This window comes from Meleagris gallopavo, chromosome 2, assembly GCF_000146605.3.
Source record: "Meleagris gallopavo isolate NT-WF06-2002-E0010 breed Aviagen turkey brand Nicholas breeding stock chromosome 2, Turkey_5.1, whole genome shotgun sequence".
Taxonomy (NCBI): Eukaryota; Metazoa; Chordata; class Aves; order Galliformes; family Phasianidae; genus Meleagris; species Meleagris gallopavo.
Window position 1 is genome coordinate 81,663,613 of NC_015012.2, and position 19,872 is coordinate 81,683,484.

A 19,872-nucleotide genomic window follows, 5' to 3' on the forward strand; every position below is an offset into this window, starting at 1 on the left:
TCCTTCTCCTTATTTGTTGAGACGTAGTAAGATTTAATTTGTCACGTTTTTATTTACAGGAAATACAGGCACCTCCTCTCCTCTCCCCTTCTTCATCCTTTGTTTCTCTTCAACTACTTAAGCTTTAAATCGCTTGTATTAAGAAAATATAAATCCCATCCTATGGTCTTGAAGTGAAAAGAGAGCTTGAACCACTTAAATTCAGTACTTGCTGAGTAAACTGAGCAGAACATTGCTGCATATGCAGACAAACATGTGTTTTTGCAAAATTTTCTTGATGTGATGTGTATTCTCCTAACAATAGCAGCAGAGTTTGTATGTCTAGGTTCAGAAAACTTTATACCATGCCTGCTAATGAGAGACTTTAGAGTGTGAGTTAGAGTGAATATTCAGACTGCTTGGGTTGACTTACTCTCTGGAGATGCTTTTGTTTCTCTCTTCATTAAGAAGGAGCTTAGAAAATAGCTTGATTTGATGCTGAAATGTTGAATGACCTAAATGGAGATCAGAATACTCTTCTCAACATCTTAGATTACTTTCAACTTAATCATTTTCTAAGTCTTAAACAACAGTTGTCTTTGTCTGACCTATCCTGAAATGTGTATTTCATTATCTTAAAAATTATAATTAAAATCTGGTATTACTGGGCATGTTTTGTACATATAATTTCAGTGGTGTTTCACAAGTGGTGAGTCATAATTTATATTTAAGGGAGTTAACATTGCATGATTTATTGCGCAGTCAAAAGAACAATGTAGATTTCTATCCTGCCAGATACACTTTGTAACAAGTAAACCTGAGGCATTAGATGACTGTAACTATACCACTCTGGAAGCATTCAGGGCCAGAGTGGATGGGACTTTGGGCAACCTCTTTCTTACTTGAAGGGTGGTTGTGCTGATGTGGGGGGTTCGGCCTCTTGCCAGTTCTCCCAGGTGATAGAACCAGAGGGATTGGCCTCAAGTTGCACTGGTGGGGGGGGGGGGAGAGGTTCAGGCTGGATATTAGGAAAAATTTATTCTCTGAAAGAGTGGTCAGGTGCTGGAATGGGTTGTCCAGGGCTGTGGTGGAGTCAGTGTTCATGGAAATGTTCAAGAAATGTTTAGATGTGGTACTAAGAGACATGGTTTAGTGGATATTGGTGGTAGGTGGACAGTTGGATGAGATCTTGGGGTCTTTTCCAGTCTTGGTGATTCTATGATTCAATGAATAGCTCTGTGAGAATCTCAACTCAGGGCCATTTCAGTCAGGTATAGTAACTTGGGAGAAGCTTTACAGTCTTAAGTTATGCCATAGGCTGGGGTGATTCCTGTTTGTTCTTTGGTTTACAGTTCCTCTACTATATAAAACACATCACCTGTAGGTCCTCCAGTGTTGGCCCTTGATTTGTTGTAATCTGTCCTTATAGACAGACATAATGTCAACATTTAGGAGAAACATGCCATTAACTATATGCTATACATTTGCTTTGTGGTTTTCTGTTCTTTACTATTTCAGAAAAACACTGTTGTTTGCAGAAGTACTTACAGTGTCTGTTTAACAAAGGATTTTTTACATGTAATGTAAAATGAAAGATTTGATTGTATTCTTTTTGACCTGCAGAAACTTTGGGGTGCTTGAGATGCTTATTATGAGTTAAATCCTGTGGAAGGAAGATTTTGTTTTTATGGTTGTATAGCATTCAGACATGAGTGCTATGACACACACAAGGAGAAAATTTTTAATACCGATCATATTTTTCATCCTTCTCTTTCCTGCAACAGTAACATAACAGTATTCTGGGTCAGAGATGTACTACTGAGCTATGTGATTAAAAAAACAGATTTTCAAAAGTGCATTTTCTGAGTAGTAAAATGAAGGTGGTTTGAGGGGCTTTTTTCTTTCTTTTTTCTTTCTTTTGTCCTTTTAAAAAAAAAAAAACACTTGAAAAGGCTTCTAGAAACTGTACAAAAAGTACTTGAAAAGGATAGTGACTTTAGCATGATCGGATATTTTGGAGGAGAAGAATGGAAGTCTGTCTGTGTTTTGTTCTCTGATCTCTCCAGGATACCTAATTACTTCTGGAATTGTAGGGTTCAATTCTTCATTTGTGACCTGGAGTAAAACAAATTTTTAAGTCCGCCACCTCCTTCTATTGTTTTGTATATCACAATATTTTCCTTATTATGAAGAAAATAATTAGATTTGAAATTATGCATTGTATACATTACTAAAATTCTTAGATCTGCTTTTATTCAGTTTTCTAAGCTATATATACCAGGTTATCTACATGCATACCTAATAACTTTTATTCTTCATATTTTATGATCTTAAATTATACATTATGCTTTTATAGCAAGTACTACTCATGTATTTACTAATCATGTGGAAGTCAGAGGAGTGTCTCAAGTGAGATTTAGGCTTGAATTGAGTCAGTTTTTGAGTTTATCAGTACAAGTGAGAGTAGAAAGCTTATTAAGCTGACCTAAGAAATTTTGTAATAAGAGACAACCCTTTGAGAAAGGTACTTTATTTCAGAAATACCTTAGAAAAATTGATTCAATGTCAGGTTTACCCATAATATATATTCAAATGGCTATATTAAAGGATGAAGTTTTAGCACAGTGTGTATGCGATGATCTGAATGCATTCATGTATTTGAAGTGAAGATATAAAGTAAAAATCCAGATAAGAGCATATTTCTACGTACCACTACTGTGTGAATGGGAATTTTAAGTTTTCCCTTCCCTGTAACAGTCCAGACTTACATAGAGAAGCATTTTTACCTATGTGCATTTGCTAAGCATGACTTCTGCGTACTTTTGTCAGATTTGGTAATCACAATGTGGGATCATGGGACCTCTCAGATTTTAAAGATGGCTTTTAAGAGATAAAAAGAAAAATATATGCTCATCTGATGTTTTTTGACATGAGTGTAGAGCTTGTAAATTATGCTTAATTGTGATCATTTGATGGAATTAACCTATCAGAATGCCCATTAGAACTGTCTTAGTGAGATACGTGCATTCCTAACAGGTAACTTTCATGTGCAGATCCACGAAGGAGACTCTATTGTGAATAATCACTCATCAGAATTAATTAGGTGAATTGTCTAATGCTAACTAAATATTATGTGCCATTGTAACAACATTTTTTGCATTTCTCATTCTTTCAATATTTGTAACGCACTTGATTTTTTTTTTTTTTTCAGTAATAAACATAAATCTTGATTAAAGCCAACTACTAGGTAGTATAACTCACTAAACATTAAGAAAATAATCACGTTGTATTCCGAGTTTGCCAGAACTATTTTGGGAGGTAACAAGGTCCTTCTGTTTCCTATAAGGGCAGCAGAGGAGAGCCAGGTCCTGCAGGTCCTCCAGGTTTACCAGGGAAATGGGTAAGCAGTTTATTTCCATATTCAGTGCTTGTGTTTACTTCCAAGAGGCTGTAGTATCAACTGGAATTACACCTAGCCATTATCTATGCAGGGAGCTGAAAATAATGTTGAAATAAGTGATTGCTGAGTTCCTTATTCGGTCCTCTCCAACTGTGCTGGTATTAGCAAATGTTAATTTGAAGCATATGGTGATGTGGTGACGTGTGACTTTTTCAACTTAAAAAAAAAAAAAAAAAAAAAAAAAGAGAGATCTCAGTGATGTGAGAGGTTGGTCAGTGCACCCCTGTGTGGTCTGTGTGCAGTTGGGGAACAGGAGCAGTGAAAGTCAGTCTTTCTGCTAACAGCTAAATGAAACTATCGAGTGGAGCAGATTATGAATGCCACCTTTTACTACTGCTCCAGCAGTATTTATACAATAACTGTCAGAAGCAGAGCTGGGGAGGTTTTGGCTGAAAGAGCCTGCTGTTACAGAGGAATGCATAAATCACAGAGTGTAAGATCTTAAAAAGTATCTTTAAGGGAACCGGGCTGCAGTTGAGGGACTGAAGGGTGGAAAGCTCTGTTAGCCCTTTCTCTTATGTTTGCAATAAAATTATAATAAGATGCTGCTTAAAAGGATGCATTTTGGATCAGCTCTATTTTGATCAGATAATCATCTTCAATCAAATTGGCACTGTACTGGGAATAAGATTCTAACCCATCTCTATGTAAGGGTATGGCTCTCAGTTGTTTATTCTAGAACAAACTGGGTAAGTTTACATCCTTAATTTGTTTTCACAGGGTCCCCAGGGTGACATAGGACTTCCTGGACTGCCAGGTCCTCCAGGCCTACCTGGTGGTAAGGGTGACCGGGTAAGAAAAGTGCTCATTTACACCACCTGGGCTTTGACATCAGAAGTAAATACAATAATCTGGGCATAGTTTGCAGTTTTTTACACGAATTCATGTCTTGTTGCTTCTTTTGAATGTAGATTTGTTAGGTGCTGTTTAGGGCCCATTAAATACTTTCAGATCATAAAATATGTAGGGAATTACATGACAGTACTTAAGAGATTTACTTACTATTATTAGTGTGTGTTTGTTTGTGTATTTAGAGTTTGAAACACTCAGGGCCTTAAATTACACTAAAAATCATTGACTCAGTGGCTCAGCCAGATCTGAAGTCTGTACAATCAGGCTCTCTAGCCACTAAAGAACTATGTGGAATCTCATCCCAGTTCTACAGTCGATACAATGTCTTTTACACGCGTTTTAGGATCTGCTATAGTAATGTGCTGAGTAATGCAGTAACTGCGACACCTGTGTATGCAGGCACAATTACAGCATCTAAATAGCTCCAGTAGTATTTTGTTAGAAGAATTGGGCTTCAGCAAGAAGGTATCCCAATTTGTTGAACAAATGCCAATAAAGACTTCATAAAACTAAAATGTCATTGATCTTCCCTTGTTAATAGGAGTCTAGAGAGGATGTAATTCATCCTTCCTATTTCAAGCATCTACATCACATGAAATGAATTGCACTTTAATGTTCCTCTTACTCTCCCCTATGATCAGGGAAGCACAGAGCTCTTAGTCAAGTGTTGGTGTCACTGCTCTAGATATTTTTTCTTGTACGGAGGAATCCTGCCCTTGGATTGCCTATATACAGTAAGTCAGGGCTTGCAGTTGCTTTTGTCAGGTTTCTACAGCTGCTCAGGTACTTACAAATGTTTCAAAGCGGTCTGTTCTCCTTAAAATATCTTCATGTGGATTTTTTTTTTAATGTTTAGATCAGAGACATGTTTCTAGTCAAATGTAAGTTGATACAAATACCTCTTTTCTTATTAGATTGGCAATGATTCATATGTTAACCTCTTGCTGAGGGAGAATAAAAACACTTAGAGAAGCAAATATGGAAGGAATTTATCATCTGTTGCAATGTTGACAATCTCCTTCCAAAGATGCCTGTTTCTCCTCATCAGTCATATAAAGGGTCTTGACTTCTAGGATAAAAACAGAATGTAAATGCTCTGTATAGACTTGTTCAGATTTAGGCTACAGCCAGGAGATTTCTTTTATCTTCCTAGCAGTTGACAATATCTTCTTCTTGGAGTTTTTTTTTTGTTGTTTGTTTTTTTTGTTTTTTTTTTGTATTCTAGGGTTAGCTTCATGCCCAGTGCAAGCATCTTAAAGTCCAGAAAGCTATCCTACCAGTGGTCTCATTCTATAAGTGATTTTTACCTCTTGTGTTTTGAGATACATGTCAACTGAATTCACTTGTCCTTGGTTCAGTTTTTTTCTTCATTCCCATAGAGACTGGAGTGAATATTTTGCATCAGGCTTGATGTGGCAGGAGCTTTGCTAGGATGTATGCCAAGTCACAAGCCTAAAGAGTGATCAGACCATGCCACTCTATTATTTCTCTACCCTGTTGAAATTGCAGCTGCATCTGGTTCTGCCTATGTTAGTAAATTAAATAGTACCAGACCAAGACCCAGAGATTGGTGTTCCTTGATATGTTCCCCAAATATGTTCCTTGATGCTATTAAATAACGCAGCCTCTGAAAAAATTCTTAAGCAAGATTTGGGAGGGATTTTTACAAATAGATAAATAGTATGTCAAAAAAGTAAGAACTTTCATATTCTGATATCTTACGCTATTGCCTCAATTGAAATTTTGGGAGACAATGTAATAGGCTCGGATTGTTTCAGCTGTGATTTTTATGCTTGCTACAAATATTACAGATCATGTTGCACAAAAACGAAAGCTTATCTCATTCTCATCATCTCTTTGCAGTTTTGTTTCTCAAAGGAAAAGTAGAGAAAAACAACACAAAGACCAGTATGTTAGGTTGGAAATCAGTGTCTTTTTGTTTGAGTAATTGGAAAACCTTAATAAGGTGTGATTTTGAGAATACTTTAGACAAAATGGTTTCTGTGTTGCTTGACAGAGTCTGAATGTTAAATAGGTCTGTGGTTTCCACTGCTTAGCTCAGTGCATAATTTAGTATTGGCTCTTCATCCTTGTCAACAGGAGGACAAATCTGAATTTGAGAAGTTGCAGATGTTAAACCATATCCTCTGCCTGTACCTTACAGGAATTAAACGGATCTCTGAAACTGCAGAGAAAGTACTGCATCTGCCTATTTTAGGGGGAAAAAAAAAAGTACAATTTTTGTAATTTGGAATGAAAATTTTTGAATGTACACAGTTCGCAAACAAAAGTAAGGACAGTCTGATTGTTTTTCTAACAAAATACAAATATTAACATGTTTTCAAATGGTACATTGTTCTACAGATTAAGTACTTCCACTATAGAAAAGAAACTATTTATTCTCAAAATGAATAAGGTCATTAATTTGGTTCATGCCTGTCCAAATAGGTACATTTTAATATTTTTTGCAGGATTCTAAGATAAAGACAATTTAAAAAGAAAAGGAGAAGGGGATGGGCAGACTGTAAATTTTAAGATGCAGGTAATTCGGTTTTTGTTGTGATAAAAATTCTACAGATAATGCTGCTCAAAACCACTGAAAATTAAATAGCAAGCAAGACAAGATTATGACAGAAATTGTGGGTGTCTGGATGTGTTTATTCCACAATACCAAGGCCCATATGCCTTACACTTACACAGAACACTTCAATAGGGCTGGAAAATAGGATACACTTACTGGGTTTTTACTTATAACTTCAACTTTCAGAGTGGTGTTGTAGCATCTGCAAGAATATCTGCCATATGAGGGAGAGATCAGCTACTGCTTGACAGTTAGAACCTGTATTAAGCAGTGTGGCAGCATACTGTATGTTCCATGCTATTACTTTCCTTCAGTCTGCCACCTTTATCATCTAGGAAGATTAAAGTTCTTTCGTTATCATTCTTAAAAATTTACAACTTTAAAGGTCTACTGCATTAATGCTAGATAGTTGGAAGGACTGAAGATAATTTAGTAAGCTTTTAAGCCTGCTCAACATTTTTTTCTACCTGACAGTTTGCACCAGGAAAGTGGCATTAGAAGTTTGGTTGTGAAGAATCTTTAATGTTTTCCTTAGTAGTGTATGGAAGTCCTGAAGGCCTGTTATCTTTCCCAGTAGATATTACTAGTGAGCAGATCTAATTTTCCTCCTAAATGAGTATGATTTATGAAGGCACTAAAATATTCCTAACTGTGTTACTCATGATATAGTATACGACTTCTGAATTGCCTGTTCTAAATGCATTCAGTAAAAGGAATTAAAAAATAGAAAATGGAGACAAAAGTTGTTCTGAACAGACCGTGACCAGTTTAATTGCTGCTTAGTCTACTGTACGGAATAGAAGAAAAACTAATTAAATCTTTGTGTTTCACATTGTAAAATATTTTTGTATCTTTAACCTTTTAGGGTTCAGCGGGTGAACCAGGACCTAAGGGTGAACAAGTAAGTCATGTTACAGGTCATAGTACTTTCAATTTACACTGCCCAATGCTGCAGTACATTGCACTGACTAAATCTGAAGACTGATAGCATGTTTTTATTTTATGGTATAGGGTGCACCTGGATCAGAAGGAGATGCAGGAGAAAAGGGTGACTTAGTAAGACATTCTTTCTTCACTGGATCTGATGTTTCTTTGTTGTTACTTAAAACATCAAAATATTGTTGGAGCACTTCAAACACAAGGTTTGATCGTTGGAAATACAATTTCAGTTGTGTACTAAATGGGCATCTTGTGGTGCACAGCAGTTCTATTAGTCTGATCATATATTTCAGCTGTTTTAAAGCTCTTTGAAATACACATATTCTTGGGATCTGTTTATGTGCATACTCCAAGTATTTATATACAAAAAATATATATGCATATTCACACAAATGTTTGTGTGTATGTTCATATATAAATATATATAAATTCTTGGTTTTTTGAAGCAGTAAGGATGAAGAAGTTGTTTAATTCTGGTGAAGCAGGAGCACAGGTAATAATTAACCTTAATAACATAGATTTGACTGAAATACACTGTATTCCCTTCATCTGTGATAACAAGCTGAAGCAACTGGCTGTTAGAGGAAGATTGGTCTGAGAAGAGGCAGTGGCAGTGTAATACTACTGAAGAAGTGAGGCATGTTGTGAATTCACATGGGTAATGTCTGTGGCATGTGCCCTTGGGTATTAGTTTTCCTAGAGAAAGAGAAGTGCACTAATACAGAGTCTATTGTCCCTTGTGAGCCTCTACCTGAAGTAATGTGTCCAAGTCCAGGGACCCCAGCTGTTGGAGCTGGTCCAGAGTAGGGCCATGAACATAATCAGTGTGTTGGAGCACCTCCCTTACAAAGAAAGGCTGAGGGAACTGGGCTTGTTCATCCTAAAGAAGAAAAGGGTCTTGGAAGATCCTTATTGCAATCTTTAAGTATTTAAAGGGAGCTTACAAGCAGAAGGGAGACTAACTTTTTTGCATGGTTTGATAGTGATAGGACTAAGGAGAATGGCTTTAAACTAAAAGAGGGAAGATTTAGATTAGATATTAGGAGGAAATTCTTTAGTCAGTGAGTGGAGAAGCACTGGAACTTGTTGCCTAGAGAGCTGTAGGTGCCCCATCCCTGAAGGCATTTGAGGCCTTGTTGGATGGGGCTCTGGGCAGCCTGATCTGGTGGTTGGCAATCCTGCCCATCCAGGAACTGGATGAGCTTTAAGGCTCCTTCCAATCCAGGTTAGTTTGTGAATCTAAACTGATAACTGTCATTTCTATTTGACTTAAGACATATTAATAGACAAGGTGACCTTTCTGGCCTTTCTAAAACTACTTATTTTAACAATGCCATTTAGTAACTGGTAGAATATAATTTTCTGAAATATTTACAAGGGTAATCCAATAACATCAAAATGGAGGAGTTAATGTTTCATAGGTGAACCAAGATTTTGAACCAAAACTCTTTTTAATTTTAATTTTTTATTTTTCTAATTCAGAATGAAAGATGTAAACTTTTCTACAGTGAGATTGTTATTCTCAGACAAAATGTCCAGGGGTTGCTGGAAGCCAGGAGCTATGTTGCTGGGAATGGAAATTTCTAGGGGTTTGATTTCCCTGTAGCACTCTGAGTAGACAACTGCCTGGTTTCTGTTAACATCTTTTCATGCCTAACAAACACAACATAGTAAAACATCTGTAATTCTGACAAATAAGCAATACAAAGCCAGTTGTAAGAAAAATACTTTCTTGTTTGTGCCATACAGAAATTCTTATAAGAAAGGAATCTTACAGAATAATTTAAGATTTAAGTTTTATTTCCTAAATTGTAATTAATTTGAATTATTTTGAAGTGCAATTTTCCATAATCAACAAGTGCCTTGGATGTTAAATATGTGAGCTTTTTTACTTAAGTGGGAAAATAATGTGAAGTTTACTGCATTTGTGATGACTGTTACAGTGGGTACTCTTTTCTAATAAAGTGTGTGCTATTTTTGTTTAGGGTGATATGGGATTACCAGGTGCAAAGGGATCTGTAAGTATAAAGAACTTCACTGTTACAAATATACAGATCTGGTAGATAAAATGGATAGTTTTCTGATGAGCTCTCACAATTAAATCAAATGTGCTCCAACAGCATTTCTTCTTTCTAAATTTTGAGTACAATTAAGATGGAAATAAACTTGTTCTTTGTGTAGTAGAGGAGTGGTGCAGCAGGGTGCCCAATGTGATGGCTGCAAGTAGTGTATAGTCTTTACACTGTAGAAGAGTGGCAGTAGGACTGTGTTGTCTATGTGAAAGTACTTCTGGCTCTGATTCCTTAACTGCTTTCACATGGAAGGTGAGCAGAAGCTTGTATGTCGCATAAGAAACAAAATCTGAGAGCTGAATGGGTTCTTTTATTTTGGAGTCACTGAAGAGCGAGATTATTGCAGCAGCTGACAGTTTGGGCTATAATATCAGCAAATCAGCAATTCTGCCTATGGGGAATTGAGTCTGAATGTTACAAAATGAGCTGTGCTTGTGTTCTTGGTGCCCAGTATGCCTTTGGGGCCAAGAAAATGCATGCTAGACAGCAGTTACTGCTAGCTAAGATGTTATAGGAAGGACACAAGGAAGAGATGGAGTAGGGGAGGAATTTAGTTTTCTCTCTTCACTGCATGAAACCCTAGAATGCTTATCATCCTGGTGAGCACAGGCATGAGTAAACCCGACAGCTTGCCAGACTGGGGAAGAAAGAAGTGATGGCTTCCTGGTTGTGTAGCTCTCAAAAGGAATTTTGTTCTTATAACAGTGGAATTATATTCTCATGGACTTCTGGTGACAGGGCTCGAAGTGCAGCATAGATGGAAAGGAAATGGCTCCATCTTGTGGATTTAACCTATACTAATAGGCCATGGTTTTGAGGATCACTTTCAGCGGGTGGTTGCTTTGTGTGTTTGTTTTTTTTCCTTTTCTTTCTTTTTTCTTTCTTTTTTTTTTCCTTTTTTTCCTTCTTGACTGGGAGACTTGGGGAGCTGTAAATACATACAGATTTTGTTAAAAAAACTTTTTTTGTGGTTGTTTTTGTTTTCACTACTGTTGGTTAACAGTATTACAGTAACTTATACAGAAAGTAACACAGAATTGGGCTAGGTCTCAACTCTGCATTCTATTTAATCACTTATAGCTTTTGCTCCAGGAAACATTTTAGCTTATTTACTAGATTGTACTTCTGTGCTGATATTAATGTAGCCATATCAACCCCTCCATTTCCCTGGGAACAGGATGCTTATACCAGTAAAACTGCTCTTTATATCCATTCCCTCAGTACAGTAAGCTGGAAGTGCATCTGTTGTGGCACTGTGCCAACAGCACTTGGAGTGAGGGTGCTCCTTTCCCTATGACAGCACAATGAAGCCTAGGCCCTCTAACCTGTGTGCTTTGAACTCCGACACAAACAAAGCAAAAGTTTGTATTCCAAAACTGAGCCTGGGACTAGATGATGCAAGACCATACTGTGGTACTCTGTGAGGCATTTGGAGCAAGAAGGGAGATGAAAAGTTTCTATCCTAAAGAGCAAGTAATGTCCAGAAAAGTCATATGTGACATGAATAAGGGCAGAAGTACAAACCAAGAGACTGTTCTGTGGTAAAAACATTGTCTTGCACATGTTACTACAATGAAGGCTCAGTCTTTTTTTTGACAGAGTATCTTATTTTCCCAGATCCTTTCTTGAAATGAAAGGAACTCTTTTTAATTTTATAAATTGCACAATCACTGACTCTAGATGCTTATATAAAAAGAATCTACGCACCAATTTTCTGCATGCCAGTGGCTGTTACTTTGCATTCATGAATAGCCCTTGTCACTATTTGGACGTGTCAGAATAAGTCTACCACTAGCATAGCAGTCATTTAAAATTCTTTCATTGCCAGGTTGGTAATCCTGGAGACCCTGGTTCCCGTGGGCCAGAGGGAAGTCGGGGACTGCCTGGCATGGAAGGGCCACGAGGTGCGCCCGGACCACGAGGCTTGCAGGGTGAACGGGGTGCTCCAGGTCTGCCTGGTAGCCAAGGTCCAGCTGTAAGTACTGCCTTCATGTAATTGATTTCTTTTTGAACTCTTAGCTGTCACTTGCACCACTCCTTTTCTCACATCAGGAGATGCATGAGAAGCCGAAATACTACAGTAGGGTTCAAAATACACTGTACCTTGCAATACCTTGCAACAGACACATTTAAACAAAGGAGAAATATTAGGTTTGTATATAATTAGTCCTTTGGACCTCAGTGTTCAGTTTACTTGTCTTTTCTTATGCTCACCACACTCCTGTGGTGTGCATGTACCATGTCTTAGACATGGGCGCGTCACACACACGCAGTACATACCCGCCTGCCTAGTCAAATTGATTTCAGCTGGAGTAGTGCAGGGACTGGAACACCTTTTATTGAACAGCCACTGTCTTTAGCATAAGTCATACTTTCAAACTATACTGTAATGTCAACTGTTTTTAAATTATTACATTTTAATCCTAGGGAAAAGAACCAACCGATCAACACATTAAGCAGGTCTGCATGAGAGTTATGCAAGGTAAATATGCTAAAATGTATTTGATGTTTCTTCAGCATTTATGTTACAAAACTCAACTGCTGTGGCAGCAAACAAGATTTTGCCAATTTCACCTGGAATAAATAGTCTGTCCTCAAAGGGCATGCTGTAGAAAGTTTCTACATGTGAATGGGCTTGTTCAGGAAGAGAAGGCTGTGAGGAGACCTCATTGCAGCCTTCCAGCATTTAAAAGGGGATTATGAAAAGGAGGGGAATCAACTTTTTACAAGGGCAGATAGTGATAGGACAAGGGAGAATGGTTTTAAGCTCAAAGAGTGAAGGTTTAGGTTGGATGTCATGGGAAGCTCTTTACAGAGAGAGTGGTGAAGTGCTAGAACAGGCTGCTCAGAGAGGCTATGGATGTTCAGTTCCTGGAGGTGTTCAAGAGCAGGTTGGATGGGGCCCTGGGCAACCTGGTCTAGTGCCAGATCTGGAGGTTTTTGGCCCTGACTGTAGCAGGAGCACTGCAACTTGATGATCCTTGAGGTGCCTTCCAACCCAAGCTGTTCTATGATTCTGTGATTGTAGACACCATATAAGAAACTAGTGAAGGATCTGGAGCGCAAGCCTTATAAGGAGCAGTTGCGGGAGCTGGGATTATTTAGTCTGGAGAAGAGAATGCTCAAGGGAGACTATATAGCTCTCTACAACTATCTGAAGAGAGGTTGTGGTGAGGTGGGAGTTGGTCTCTTGTCCCAGGTAACTGCTGGTAGGACAAGAGGGATTGGCCTCAAGATGTGCCAGGGGAGGTTTGGGTTGGACGTTAGGAAACTTGTCACTTTAAAGACAACCATAAATGAAACTCAGCTCCTCAGTAGGCCTTGTCCACAGATTGCTATACCTAGCCTTCCTCATTTTTCTGCTGGCCATAGTTCCGTTTATTTCAGATTCTGTTATCCCCTATTATCTTAGTATTTCTGGATTGTGGATGCGAAACAGCTATTCTTGTCAAGTCATGCAGAATTTATAGCAAATGTCATATGGAACTGTGTGTGACTGTATCCACAGGAAGTTTTTTCTAATGCATACTGGAAAGATGGATTTGGAGTCTGGAAGAGGATCTTCAAGGAAAGAGATGACAGCTCCGTACTGTTATAGAAGTGGAGTGAAAGGGGGAGGAGGAAAAGGAAATAGCTAGCGTAGGTCATCCCAAGGAATAGCAAGTTGATTTTATGCCTAATGAATGATTTGAATTCTCTTTGTCAAAAACTTCTACTATGTTGATTCACATGATAATGTTATCAATGTATTGCTGGTGTTCAGGAGCTTCTCCATGTTTCAGTGCGGTCTGTATCAGCCCATAACGAATGGTAGGGCTGTGTTTCCACCCTGGGGTAGTTGATTCCAGATATACTGTATGCTTCTCCAAGTAAAAGCAAACTGTGGTCTGCACTCTGCCACCAAAGAAACTGAAAAAACTCACTGTTGATATCAATTGTGGCATACCAGTTGTCTGTCTTTGACTTCAGTCGATATTGAAGTTCTAGCATGTCTGCTACAGTAGCACTTGGCAATGGTGTGACTTGAGTCAGGCCATGGTGGTCCACTGTTAGCCTCCACTCTCCAATGAGCTTTCGCACTGGCCATATGGAACTATTGAAGGGTGAGCAAGCCTTGCTGATTACTCCTTGGTTCTCCAGCTGGTGAATCAGCTGATGAGGAGGAATTAGGGAGTCCTGGTTGGTGCGATGTTGCTGCTGGTGCACCACTGTAGTAACAACTGGCGCTTGCTGTTCTTCTACTCTTATCAACCCCACAACAGAAGGCTCCTGCTGATCTGCCTTAAAATCTACATCATAAGATGATCAATTATTTACCAGATTTGAGTTCGTGAGCACAGATTTGAGGTGTGTCTTTCTTTTGAAAAATAATGCCTGCACTTACTTTACAGGCTCACTGCAATGAGAGATGATTGTCCATGTGCTTTTTAGCTGTTCTTTCTTTCAAAGATCGATCTTAACAACTATTAACAAGTAGTAATGAAGAAAGAGATTTGCTCTTCTTAGGGACAGCAATTGAGTAAGTTTTCTTATAGATGGTTGAAAATGAAATAACAAAATTATAAAGACATTTCTAAATAAACTGCGTACATTTAAGTTATTTTGGACTGCAAACATTAAAAGATGTAGCTTCAGATTGACCAGTTCCACAGTGCCTCTGCAGTTTACCACTGGTAGGTCTGAGATAGTAACTTATACATAACTTACTTTATAAATAGCATTTTACATAAGGAAAGTTCTGTATTGTAATCTGTCAATTTCCATAACAAAGAACATACATTCTTTAGCAAACTAGTATTTGTTTATCTCCTCATTCAGGTCCCACTTACAGCTTAATTTTGTCCTTTTGTTCATTGCAGAACAACTCTCTCAGCTGGCAGCCAGTCTTAGGCGGCCAGAATTTGGTGCTCCAGGTCTTCCTGGCCGACCTGGACCTCCAGGTGCTCCAGGGCCTCCTGGGGAAAATGGCTTCCCAGGACAGCTTGGACCCCGTGGCTTGCCTGGCCTTAAGGGTCCTCCTGGTGAGATTGGTCGTAAAGGTCCTAAAGGTAAGTAACTCTGTAACTGGCTTTTGGTTATTGATTGGAAATGCTTTTCTTGTATCTGAGGATATTTATATATAAACGAAGTTCAGCATTCTCACACGTTACCTGAATTAACATCAGTCTTGGCCTTCAGAGTTTTCTGTGATGTATAACAAATGCTTCTCAATGCCAGAGGAAGTCTACATGTAAACCACCCGTTATTTACTATCGACAGCTGAACTACAGTGGAAATGAAGTTTTTCTGACCAAGTTATGGAATAAACTTCCTGTTTATGTTATTAGATTGTCTCAGTGTAAATCCTTTGAGCTAGAGATTTCAACATCTAAATTGGAAAAAAAAAAAAAAAGCTGAACCTTGGGAATGATTTACTTGTTTCTGTTTATTTGTTTTTCCTTTTTTGATTGCAGGTTGTAGATGAACATTGAACAGGTTGTAGATGTACATGCACAAAAGACTGCATTAGGAACCTAACTTGTTTTTCTGTAGTTTTCTCCTCAGTTGCCCCAGTAACTTTAGGACACATTTGCCTGGACTCAGTAAAATTTGTTTATAGATCTGTATTTTATTATCAAATCACTTACACAATATGGGGAAAGGAAGAGCACCTGCCTGCCTTGATTTAGAAATAAACAGTTGAATCAATTTCCTAATATTAACTGCCCTCCTCACAGAATTTTGAAGTTTTTCATATGCTGAAAAGTGTCAGCAGTAATTCTCTTTTCCTCTGCCCTCTCTCAGTCCAGTTCTGAACTTTACTTTAGCAAGAATTCCAGTCCCAAAGGCTGACAGAAATGGTCAAATCCATTCACTACTGCTTTTCTAAGTCTATCCAGTTTTTATATTACAAATGGCTGATAACAACGTGCCTCATATTTGGGCATAATACTTGAGCCATTCTTATGTTTAACAGCCTCACACCATGTAATTCATTGGTCCTTTGTAAAAGACAACTCTGTAAGAAAATTGACTTGACTTACCTTGTGCTTCACAAAAAACATCAATTTAAGTTAATCTCTTTTGTTCCTGTCTTAGAGGGTTTATATGCATCCAAAGGGTTATACAGTACAATTTTCTGCAAAGCCTCCTGTGCACTCTGCATGTATTATTCTTTCTATTCAGCAGTGGTTTCAATTTGTTTTCCTGAAGGGAGGTTTTGGTTAAAAAATTGTATTTCAGCACAAAGCCAGTCTGTTGTTGGATTAGAGCACTTACTTTTGTCTCAACTTTTGTTTGAAAGAAAAATTGGAAAAATCTTTGAGAGAGGGAATAGAATACAAAGAAAGCAAATCTTATCTGCATTGTTGCCGTAGCTCTGTTGCTGTTTTATTTAATGTGGTGTCATCTATACTCACAGAAGCAACAAATATGAAAATACAAAGGTGGTCTGATATGCTGATACTGATTCAGCAGACAGCAGGCTGTACTGCGGTGATATTTTTAAAAAATATTTACAGAGCACATTAAGAAAAACTACCTTAAAACAAGCAAAAGGCTTTGTTTCCTATCATAATTGCCATCAAATTTCAAGCAACCTTATAGAAAACCTTGAAACAAGATTGCAGACACCAAAGAGGTGTGTGCTCTCAAGCATGACAGTTTTCATGATGGCACTTTAGGATGCAGAATAGAAACTTTCTAGCACTTCAAACAACTGCCAACAGGTATAATTAGATTCTTTACATTGCACTGCTAGGTTAGTTGGGTAATTTTACAGTCCTCGTATGTGAGGCTGTTGGCATGCTCACTTCAAAGTAGTCTAGGCATAGGACTGGCACCTGAAAGAAGTATTCAGTGCTTTTTCCAGCCTTGTTGACACCAATCATTATCCACTTTCGTGGTTACCTGGTGAACAGATAGTGTGGGCTATTCAGTTCCTCCCACAGTCAGGCCATTCCATGGCACTGCCAGAGTGCGAGGCCGAGGTAAGATGAGAGACAGTGGTGGAGTAAGTTGTCATCAGGGGCTTTGCTGAAGCCAAATGACTGGACTAGGAGAATTAAATTACTTGTTTTACGCAGAATCCACTTTGATACCTTGTGAAAGATACCACAGACAGAAAGTCTGGGATTATATTATTTATGATCTTGATAGCTGTGTGTTTTGTGGCATGTGGCAGGAACCCTGAGAAAGATCTTTATTACCTCTCCTTGGATTCCTTGTAGTCACTACAGTTCCACAGATCTATTAGAGATGAACTGACATTCCCCATCCATTTGGGAAGCTGCCTGAGATGGGAGTTAAAGGGAGGGTACTTAGGACGTGTTAAAAATGGAAGGAGGAGGAAGTTGAGAATGGTTTAGGTCATGACAGAGGAAATAGAAACACAAGAATGTGTGGCCATGAGATGATAGAGCAGCAGAAGATACAAAGACACAGTGACTTTAATAATATCAACAACAACAAAGTCGAAAAGACTTTGGATCACAGAATAAGAATCAAATGAAGAGTTTAAGTAGGGTGTGCACAACTGTAAACACGTGGACTGTTGAGGAGTGTATAGAATTAGACTTTACAACTAAAACAATAACAAAATCAAAGCTTCCTCTTACTAAGATGCTTTCTGTTTGGAGCTATGTATTAGTTTGAAGGAAAATGGGCATCCATGAAAGAAAAGTTTATGTAATAGCAGTGTGTGAGAACAAAGTAATTCATTTTTACTGTACCCAGTATCTTATGTGGATGTCAATAGAATACTGTATTCTGAGCAAATCAACTTCTCTGCAAAGCTGTCTCAAGGAACAGCACTTGAGAATTTTTAGCTGTTAGCTGAGTTCACTTGGTCTTTCAAAAGCCCTCTAACAGTAACCTCAGGCCATAATCCAGAATAGCCCTTGTCGTCTTGAGCTTGGTTTATTTCTGCTATATAGGTTATGGAACATTTCATGCAGTGCTTACTGCCCTGTCCCCATTTTTTTACCCCCCCCTTTAGTGTCTGAGTATAACTCAGACAGAAAGAAGGAAAGAAGGCAACTCAAATCCCAGATCTTTTACAGGTGTCAGGACACTGTTCAAAGGTAGTAAGAATATATACAGCCAGCTGAATTCTCTCCTTATTAGCTGTTTACTTTGGAGGGATAGCTTGCTGAAGATAATACTCCAGGCAGGCTCTAACTAATGTTTCATAAATTTACTTTAGGTGAAGCAGGAGAAAGGGGAGAAAGAGGTTTTCCAGGCAGAGGAGTGAAAGGTCTCCCGGGACCAAGAGGTCTTCCAGGTAAGTATAAAAGGGTGAGGATAAAGAAGAAAATGAAGATATTTGTAATAAAAATTTATTCAGAACTGATACTTCAAGCTGCCTTGAAAAAAGGTGTCCATTAAGCAATTAACTTCCAAATAACAGTACTTCATTATTTTTACTTTGTTGGTAATGATAAAATCAGCTCTTTCCTAAAGTGCTACTGCTCCACTCCATTTATGTCAGCATAGAAAGATTAGAAAAAAATACATAGAGAGCATTAAAATAGAGGAAATTATTAAAAAAAGAAGGAAAAAAAGAGCAATAGAAAGACAAGATTCAAACATCAGACAATCTTACTAGCAGGTCCAGCAGTCTTCAAAATCTCCATTCGTAACTTAAGACATTCAAAACACAATTATTTATTTCTGTTGTAATTAATTGCAGCGATAAGCGATAGAGGTCCAGGATGGATACCTACTGACCTCTAGTGGCCAACAGTGAAAATAAGCGTTTCCATAAGCGTCTTTGTACGGCCTGTTTCTGTATATACATAGACAGAAGCTATCAACATTTGTTCTCTTTGTAAAAAAGGAAAACAATTTCACTTGAGTATATACCGATACTCAGAATGTCTGTGACACTCGGTGTTCTCTCCTTTGGAAATTTATGGTTGGAAGAGGCTTACTAAAATCACTGCATTGTTTAATCTCTTCATTGAAGTCCTAGAAAGAAACATTAGTGCTCAACCATTCCACTCTACACATCAATTCTTCAACATATCTGAATGGAGAATAAAAAGAAGTTTTTGATATGTATCTTTCTGGAGTGGTAATATTAGTCTGAAATAGTGAGTAGCGTTCATGAACATCACCAACAATTCTGTCTGCAGTTCCTCCAGTCAGCTATGTGGTCTTGATTCTTATAGTGGCAGATCTGTACCAGTGCAACTGGAGAGGACTGTTTCATTACTATAGATGTGTAAACACAGTCTGGTTCTCTGTTAAAGAATAACTGTCCCTCTGAGTGGTCACCTCTTCTGGGAAGATACTGAGAACGCTAAAAAGGGAACCCCATCTTCACACAGCTTTTAGTAACAGTTTTTAGTAAAGCTAAAAAAGTGGTGAAGCCAGGTCTGTACCGACTACATCATATGCTCCCAAATTTAGACCCGCATCCGCTTTTCCAGGTGAACCAGGCAAACCCAGCTATGGCAGGGAAGGCCGTGATGGTGTACGAGGTCCCCCTGGGGTGGCCGGTCAGCCTGGGATTCCTGGCCCTCCTGGCCCTCCCGGCCCTCCTGGGTACTGCGAGCCGTCGTCTTGCCGAATGCAGGCTGGACAGAGAGCTGCTGGTAAGAACATGAAAGGACCATGAATGGGCAACGCGAAAGCCACAGAGCATTAGCATCAATTTACATCCTGCACAGACAGCTGAAAATAATAATAATAAAAAAAAAAGGAATGGAGGAGAAACACAAGCTTGCACCCAAGATTTCAGTAAGGCATACTGAACACAGTGGTTGTACATTGTTTGTAAAGGCGTTCATAGCAACACAAGTTGGAACAACGGTGCTTACAAAAATACACAGGAGGTCTTTTGGCTCTTTCTCCCTTTGGGAAAATAAAGGCACTTGTTAATTTAATATTTTTTTTAAATAAAGAGTTGCCCTGAACACTTCCTTACCCATACTTAATTTCTTTGTGTGATATAAAATGAAAGAACATGTCTTCAGCTATAAAATAAAATAAAAAAAGAATAGTTTATT

General features: G+C 38.3%; 1 protein-coding gene across 1 annotated transcript in view; it reads left to right on the top strand.

The window, feature by feature from the left end:
* Window positions 1-19,862, top strand: part of COL9A1 (collagen type IX alpha 1 chain) — a 66,695-nt gene extending 46,833 nt beyond the window's left edge. Inside the window, 10 exon segments of the mRNA XM_010707760.3 lie at window positions 3,326-3,379; window positions 4,160-4,231; window positions 7,738-7,773; window positions 7,884-7,928; window positions 9,797-9,829; window positions 11,712-11,858; window positions 12,311-12,365; window positions 14,743-14,931; window positions 18,066-18,143; window positions 19,294-19,862. Of these exon segments, the coding sequence (XP_010706062.1) occupies window positions 3,326-3,379; window positions 4,160-4,231; window positions 7,738-7,773; window positions 7,884-7,928; window positions 9,797-9,829; window positions 11,712-11,858; window positions 12,311-12,365; window positions 14,743-14,931; window positions 18,066-18,143; window positions 19,294-19,481 (897 nt within the window). The 3' untranslated portion in view covers window positions 19,482-19,862.
* Window positions 19,863-19,872: the final 10 nt, after the last annotated feature.